Raw genomic sequence first — 8768 nt, forward strand, 5'->3', positions numbered from 1 at the left:
AATCAAAAGGTAACATGTGACAAGGGTTTTAAGTGATGATCTAGCTATATAAGTGTTGTTATGAAAAGAAAACAAAACAAGCTACCATTCATCTCTTTGTGCCGCCACCCTTGGCTGCCCTCCATTCTCTTCTTCTTCATCTCTCATCAATTCAAAGAGATTAGCAAATAATCTCTTGAATTAAAAATACTAGAAATTATTTCTAGTGTCCTGTTTACATCTGTAATCTCTCAAAAGGCAAAACTTGATTTTTTAATTCATAGAAAAAGCTTTAGAAGCTATTCAAAGGCTGCCATAAGTGATCTTGGTGTGGACAAGCTAGAGGGACAACATCTGGTGTCCTAAAGACGCATCCCAAAGGTGCCAAACACACTGCAGTGCATCAAAAGGTTAGTGCACTTCTTCTTGATCTAATCTAGGGTTCTAATGGATTAATCTGTTAATTCTAAAATCTTAAATGGGAAATATAGATCTAAAAACATATTAAAAGAGTTTTCATATGCTATTTAACATTGAAATCAAATAGATAAAAATAAATCTTGCATGATGCATGAGACCCTAGATGAAAATTTTTAAATTCAATGATCTAAACTTGTGTTTTTCATGCTTTCGCTCCTTCAGTGGGAACCCTTACTCATTTAACATCACACCATGGCGTCGATATGGCACATCGATTTCCGTGAATGCCCTAAATCCTTACATATTTCTCACTACACCTGGGCTCCGATATAGTTCATCGTAAGTAGAGGACGCCCCAACGTTTATATCATAAGAATCCATATCATGAAATGTGATGAAATTTTTACGCTGATTGTCACTTACTGCAACCCTCTTTCTTTATCCGGGTTGAGACCGACTAAGCACAAACTACTTAGGTGAAGTTCTTGCAAAACAAACAAACAAAGATAAATGGAGAAAATTTTTATTCATTAGAGGGAAGAACCTTATAAATTAGTGTTATTAAACCCGACTCGAAGGTTGATCCAGTGAAGAGACTGGGTGGACGAGTCAATTAGTTGGTTAATAGTTCATTAGTGGGTCACTAAAAATTAATTAAATAAATATAATAATTAAAAAATTAATTAAATAAATATAATAATTAAAAAATTAATTAAATATCAAAAATATTAATATAAATAAATTAATAAATCTAATTAATTAAATTTTAATAATTTAAAATGAAAGTTTCAAAATTTATTAAGTTATATTTATATAAATTTTAATAGTATTTTTAAATTTTATAAAAAAAATATTTAATTTTAAATATTATAAATTTTTTAATATTTACAAGTAATAAATAAAAACTTTTCTAAATATGTAATTATATTTTTAATATTTATAAAATATTATTTATATTTTTAAATAAGTAAATATATTATTTTATAAAATTTATTATTTTATTTTATATGTATAAAATAATAACATGTAATTAATTGTAATTTTAAAGACTTTTTATATTAAACCGGCCCACACCGGTTCCCCAATCGGATCGATGCTAAAATTTAAGGAATAAAAGCCCCAAATAAAAAAGAGTATTTATGCCTATCATTTATCGCATTGATTGTGTTCTTAGTTCCCTAATTTTTTTTTTTCTTTCTCTACATAGAAATTATTTTCCATCCCTACAACTGCTTGTAACTATCCATCACTCTAGCATATATTATTAATCTTTCTCTTCAAATATTAATATTTTATTAATTTATTATTTTAACTAGAATTCTTAATTAAAATCACGAGGTATTATATAATTTTTCTCAAATAAAGACAAATTATTTTTTTTTTTTTTAAGTCTATTAGCAGTGGACGAAAATAAATACGAGTGGCACAATATCCAATAGGAGTGTTGCAGAGAATGGGAGCATTGGCAACAGCTGCGGAGCTTCACATTAGCTTGAATTTACTATTTCCAGGAAGTGGAAGAACAAAGAAGGGATCAAGTGTGATATGCCAGCAAAGGAAAGCTTCCATTCCCGATATGAAATCGAAACCCTTGAGGTCAATCGAGGTGAGAGAGATTAGAGACAAGTGCAGGAAATGGGCATGGAAGGGCCAATATTCCATCAATTTCTTCGTTTCTGATTCAGAATCTCGGCCTCCTCTTCTTCTTGTTCATGGCTTCGGCGCTTCAATTCCTCACTGGCGCAGGTCGGTATTCGATTTCATTGCTTGATTAATCTATTTGCATAATCGAAAGCTTGCTTTCTAATCACAAATTAACCGCCACATAATCCTTATCCACTTTGCGTTTCTACTGCTTTTGTTTTTGTCGGTTGCACACAATATATAACTTTCAAAATGATGAATGCTTGCCGATAATGCAGCAGGTGATATTTAAAATTCTGTCTAGCAGTCGAATGTTTGTGTGATAGTACAGAGATTGAAATTTAAATTTTGTTTAGTAGTTCATAGTGAAGAGATGTGAGTTTAATTTGAATTTAGGGTGAGAAGGGTAAATAAAGGTGGATAAATTTTAACAACTAATCACTATAGTCATTTTAACTTTAAAATATAATATAAACTCTTTAAACTTTCAAATTTTATACAGTAAAATCTCTCTGACTTTCAGTTACTGATTTTTCAGTCAGAAAGGGGCTTAGTCAATATTTCTCTCTCCTCTCTTATGCAAAGTGTAAGATTATTCTCTTTACGCATAAAAAATTATTTTTTCTATAGAGAGAAAAAGGATTCAATTTACACATAGCTTGAGAGAGAAAAGAGAAATACTGACTAAGTTCTATGTTGGAACTGTTCAGATCAGCGTCTAACTGAAAAACTAGTAATTAAAGGTTAAAAGAATTTTACTATATAAAATTTGAAAGTTGATGAAATTTTATGTTATATTTTTAAGTTGAAAAACTGTAATGTTACAATTAGATAAGTTCAAAGGCAATTGTAAAAATTTATCCAAATAAAAGTAAGGAGAGCAAATAACTATTTTACTTTGTGTTTGGGAGTGAGTTAGTGGAGGGTAAGAATAAGTAAATCTTACCCTCCCTTACCACTCAAATTTTAATTTTTCTTACATCTCAATTTGAGGTATAAGGAGGGAGATATGAGAGTTATGAATATTTATATTTATACACTCCTTAAATTTACCCCCCATTTACTTCTTTCCAAATATAAAAAATATACATTATCTCTCCTTACCTTTCCATTAATTTATTCCTTCCCAAATATGAGATTTTTTTATTATAACCCTCTTTACTCTTTCCCTTTCTTATCCTTTCTTACCCTTTTATTATTTACACTTCCCTCACCCCATTCAAGTAGACCCGTAGGGTGGGAAACCCGAATAATGTTTTTTAATATTTAAATAGTTAACATTAAATATTTTAATTAATAATTTACATAAAATATATTTTTTTTATTAATAAATTATATTTTAAAATTTAATATCTTATAAAATATTTAATTTATATTTATTTAAAATGTAATATATAAAAATTTATAAATATTATTATAAAAATATATATATTTTATATTTAATTAATTATTTATATAAACGAATTCAGGTATTTGATCTGTTTAATAAGATTCAGTTTGATTGAGTATCCAAAAATACATTACCCTTTGTTATCACTCATCCAAATTTGAAAACACATACTTTTTATGTAAAAATAAAATAATTGTTCACTATTTATATTTTTATTGTAAATTTGAACTAGAATGGTATATTTTTCATTGTATAAATTTTTATAGTTATTAAAACAATAATATAAAACTAAAAATGAAGATACTAATACTCAAAATCATAAATTCTTTATTAATTGTCTAATTTTATTTTGTTTCTATTAATGAAATTCATAATTTTAGATTAAATATTAAATTATACCACTAATAATATTTGGATACATAGTTATTTATATTTTATATTTGATTTTTTCAAAAGTTTTTATATAATATAAGAGATATCTAACATAAAAAAAACTCTGTTTTAGTAATACAATACCTTATCAATTAATATGGAAGGTTAATTTTTAATTTTTTGCCTTTTATACTCAATGCTGTAAAATTAAATTATTATATTATTTTTCAAAATTATATTATTACAAACAAGTTAAATATATCACCCACACATCACTTTTTTTTTTATATATACTAAATTATCTTTATGTTTTAATATTTTATTCCAACTATTATATATCATAGAAAGCTTAATCTACTATTATATATTAAAAAATATATTTAACTCAAAGATAATTTAAATAATTAAAAAAATTATTGTTAAACATTTATTTTATTTTTAATGCAATAAATTAACTTATATAAAAAAATAGATATTTTCACCCCTGCATCTTAGGGGCATCTTGATATCAATAAATACATATATGCCATTAATGATGACACTTGATATGCTATATGCCCATTTCCAAATAAAAACTCCTTCTCTTAGAAGAGATCCTCTTATCTATGTTTAAAAGTTTGACTAATTAAGGTCTACTTGTTATTTTTATGGTTTCTTATTTATTTATTTATTTATTTATCATGAATAAGAGGATGCTCTTATATATGGGCCTGTTCAATTGTGGGAAACTGAGGTAACTGAGATAATTTTTTGAAAAAAATTTTAAGAAAATTGAAAAATAGAATTTTATTTTCAGATGTTTTGTTTTCTAAATGGAGAATTAAAAACCAGTTTTCCAATAAAAATTTGCAAAACCATTTTAAATTGTTTTCCAATATTTTCTTTTATAAAGTAGATTTTGTTTCTCTCAAATTTTTTATATCCAAAATTAGGGGTGTGCAAACGGTCAGTTCGGTTTCGAACTAAACCGAATCGATAAAACCAAAAATCAAAAATTTTAAAAATCGAACCAAACTGATTAATAAGAGAAAATCAAATCGAATCAAACCGATAAATATCGGTTCGGTTCGGTTTTAAACCGATCAAACCGAAATTTATAAATTAAGCATTTGATTTCCAATTGGGTTCGGTTCGGTTTTAAACTGATCAAACTTAAATCTTATTGTTCGGTTCGGTTTTCTTTGATTTCCTTGATATATATATATATTAATAATTTCGGTTCGATTCAATTTTTTTTATTTTTTATGAAAATAACCAAACCGAAATTATCAAAATTATAAACCGAATTGAACCGATTGAGTTTTAAAATTCAACCGATTTAACTGAATTAACTCAATTCGGTTCGATTTTTCAATTTAAACCAAAAACTACTCTCCCCTATCCAAAATTATGCTATAACTTTTTAATATCTAAAATTGAATAATTATTTGAAAAATATTTATTTATAATATAAAAAATTAATCATATTATTATAAAATAAATGAATAATGCATATTAAAAAATTTTAAAATAAAATAAAATTTTTAAATGTATTTTACAATAATTTATTTTTTAAAATATAAAAGATATGAATAATTTTTTAAATTTTTTAAAATAGAAAATCATTTTTTATTATTTATAGGTGAACATGTTTTTCATAAAAAATGAAAACTATAGTTTTTTTAGAAAATGAAAAAAGTAAATAGACCCTTATAATTACCTCATTCCATACTTTTGGAAACTCAATAGATGAATGCATATTTGGCAGTGTAGAAAGTTATACGTTTATAGTAGCCCTTAGTAATTAAAAAATAACTAGTCATTTTACCTAAGAAATATTTATTATTTACTTTTAATAACATAATTTAATATTTATTTTTCTATATTCTATATTTTCAAAATTATATTATAAAATTTTATTAATGATAAAATTTTAATTAATTATAATTTTATTTTAGGTGTCATTAAATAATTTTTTAATAATAACTGATATAATGTTATATTTAATAAAAGATATAAAAATATATATCATTTAATTTTAAATTTTAAAATAAGTTGATTAATAGATTATTTCTTTTTTATTTTCTAAATTAGTTGATATATATCAATTAAAAAAAAGAAAGTAAGGGAAAAAACACATGCCACACAGCGATTTTTGAAGTAATATTTATTGAAATTCTTGGATTTTAAATATAAAAATATTTTTAAAAATAAATGTTTAAATTTTCAAAATAATTTTTTTAATCAATATATATATATATATTAATAAAATTTTAAAATATATATTTAAATTTATTATGAATAATGGCAAAATTTAGAGATCTTAAAGTAATTAAACCTTTTACTAATCAGCCGAAAATTTAATTAAAAAAACTATTTATATTTAGAGTTATATGATATGATAAGCAGAGTAATTGTAAACTTGATTATTCTAAAATTCTTTTTAAATTTTAGATTTTTTTTTATGAGATAAAATTTTAGTAATTGAAATTTGAAAACTCTTGGGCAAAAGTTGACGTTTAATAAGGTAAGCTATTATATATAAATACACAAAGATGAAAAAAAGGATATGCCACTTGACAATTTTTTTAAAGTATTTTTATTATGCTATGTGGTTAATTCTTGTAATGTCATTTTTAAGGTTCAACTCATATACGAGCTTATACCTTGTTACATTGAAGCAGTTGTGTAGTCAAATCTATTTTAAATTTGATAGTACTTGATCATGTATGTCTCATAAGTTTATTTCTTGTCAATTGAAAATTAGAAACTAGCATTCCAAATATATGATTGATTAATTACAATTTTGATTTTTGGAACTATATATTAGTGACCAAAGGATATGAAATTTCTATTGTTGATCATCACAAATTGTATTATAATCACATTGCCCTAGCTTGTTTAGGACTTTATTCTTGTCCTACTTTTCTTCTTAAGATCCCAATGCAGTAGTTTAAAATGCTTAAAAGATGAAGAATATCTCAATGTAGTGTATGCATTTTCTTGCTGAAATGGTCCAGTGATTCAAAATTTTCCTTCTAAATTCTTCCAGGAATATTGCCACATTGTCACAAAATTACACTGTTTACGCTATTGACCTTCTGGGATTCGGTGCTTCAGACAAGCCAAAGGGTTTTGCATACACCATGGAGGCATGGGCTGAGGTACTTAATTATCCTAGTTGATATTTTCCCAAAGTTAACTTACAGCCTCAGTCCATTTGCAAAAATTAGGGTAGCTTACAAAAACCTTCCCAATGTTGAGTAAAATTTACACTGGCATTATTGATTTTTTTAAAACATGAGTTAAATAGTCATTATACTCAGTGCCTTGCCTACTGAGTAAAATAACATTTTAATCAGTCAATTTTTTTTAGATGAAATAACATGTTATTCACTAACCTTTTTAACTTGTAGGGTTAAAAAGTTGTTTTATTTGAGAACTCAAAGGCTAAAAATTTTATTCAAAAACATAAAAAGATTTTTTTTTTTTTTAATTTTCCCCAAAAATTTTAGCTATGCTGACTCTGAGAAATTTTATACAGTTAATTTTGGATTTCCTGCATGAAGTTATTCAGAAACCAACGGTACTAATAGGGAACTCCGTTGGAAGTCTTGCTTGTGTCATTGCAGCTTCAGGTAGATGACTTCCTTCTTTTTTTCTTCCCTGAAGATAATTTTACTTGCAAAGAGTTCCTTTATCTTCCTTGTAAAAACAATCACATATACCTACTTGGCTACATGAAAATATTTCATCTCTCTTGATACTTTCTTCAACAAGAATCTCGTCAAACTTTGGTTCGAGGGCTTGTATTGTTGAATTGTGCTGGTGGCATGAACAATAAGGCAATTGTTGATGATTGGAGGATCAAGCTGTTACTACCTTTGCTTTTGCTAATTGATTTTTTATTGAAGCAACGAGTAATTGCTTCGACGATCTTTGAACGTGTAAAACAAAGGTATCCTATTTATATGGATTGATATTAATCTCCTAATCCTGGTATAAAAGTTAGAAATGTTTCTGAGTTGTGTAGCCGATGCAGGGATACATTGAAGAACATTTTATTATCTGTGTATGGCGATAAGGACTCCGTAGATGAGGAACTGGTAGAGGTAATTGCTATATATTCGCTTACTGCAAATATTTTCCTTTGGAATAATACTGAAACATCTAATTAATCAGAATTGTGTTTTCATATGAAAATTCCAGATCATTAGAGGACCTGCAAATGATGAAGGTGCGCTTGATGCTTTTGTTTCCATCGTGACAGGTCCACCAGGACCGAGTCCTGTCAAACTACTGCCAAGAATTTCCTGTCCTGTTTTAGTTTTATGGGGTGATCAAGATCCCTTCACACCTATTGACGGGCCAGTTGGTAAATATTTCTCTTCCCTGCCTTCTCAATTGTCAAATGTTAGGCTTTACATGTTGGAAGGGGTTGGACATTGTCCCCATGATGACAAACCTGACTTGGTTCATGGAAATTTGCTTCCTTGGTTGGCTGATGTTACGGCTTAATAAGCATAATTGTTGTTGGTTCCAACAATTAGTGTCACTAATCGTAGTTATTGTTGATGAATTTATCAAGTAATTAACTTGAAGATTCTTGGAAAGAAATGGCTCATATCTCTTTCGCAAAGATAACTTGGTTTCAGCATAGATAGAGATGTGAGTAAAACTCAAATCCGAGAGAAATATCGCCCATGAGTCCCCTTTATTGAAACTATGTTTTTATTTATTTTTATTTTTAACTGGCGGGACGCTTTTACCTTAAAAGATGATACAGTTACCTCACCAGGAGTTAGCCGCACCTACAAATGATATAAATACTATTGTTGCTTTAGCTTTACTTGCGTCAATAGCCTCCATGGAACTAGGTGTGATTTGAGTTGTAAACAAGAAATCTCTTATACCATGATCTTGGAGATTCCAAGGTTAATATATATATAGTATTTGAATCAAATGAATGTGAATTTCATTGCAA

The 8768-nt window shown here is 26.8% G+C and overlaps 1 protein-coding gene across 2 annotated transcripts; it reads left to right on the plus strand.

Annotated features, from left to right (window-relative positions):
• The first annotated feature begins 1843 nt into the window (after positions 1–1843).
• Positions 1844–8768, plus strand: LOC110665899 (pheophytinase, chloroplastic). Of its 2 annotated transcripts, XM_058130141.1 has the most exons (7): positions 1844–2145; positions 6837–6948; positions 7329–7422; positions 7565–7742; positions 7827–7896; positions 7994–8021; positions 8112–8768. In XM_058130141.1, the coding sequence occupies exons 1-7, from the start codon at positions 1853–1855 to the stop codon at positions 8300–8302; spliced, it is 966 nt and encodes a 321-aa protein (XP_057986124.1). In that variant the 5' UTR covers positions 1844–1852; the 3' UTR covers positions 8303–8768. The 2 variants fall into 2 exon arrangements, with proteins under 2 accessions (XP_057986124.1, XP_057986123.1); XM_058130140.1 differs by having other exon boundaries at positions 7994–8768.

This window comes from Hevea brasiliensis, chromosome 11, assembly GCF_030052815.1.
Source record: "Hevea brasiliensis isolate MT/VB/25A 57/8 chromosome 11, ASM3005281v1, whole genome shotgun sequence".
Classification (NCBI taxonomy): domain Eukaryota; kingdom Viridiplantae; phylum Streptophyta; class Magnoliopsida; order Malpighiales; family Euphorbiaceae; genus Hevea; species Hevea brasiliensis.

Excerpts from the sequence above, each read along its gene's own strand:
- LOC110665899 (XM_058130140.1), top strand. The coding sequence starts at position 1,853 with ATGGGAGCATTGGCAACAGCTGCGGAGCTTCACATTAGCTTGAATTTA. Across the intron at positions 2,146-6,836 it reads TCAATTCCTCACTGGCGCAG|GAATATTGCCACATTGTCAC; the intron begins GTCGGTATTCGA and ends AAATTCTTCCAG. Across the intron at positions 6,949-7,328 it reads CCATGGAGGCATGGGCTGAG|TTAATTTTGGATTTCCTGCA; the intron begins GTACTTAATTAT and ends AATTTTATACAG.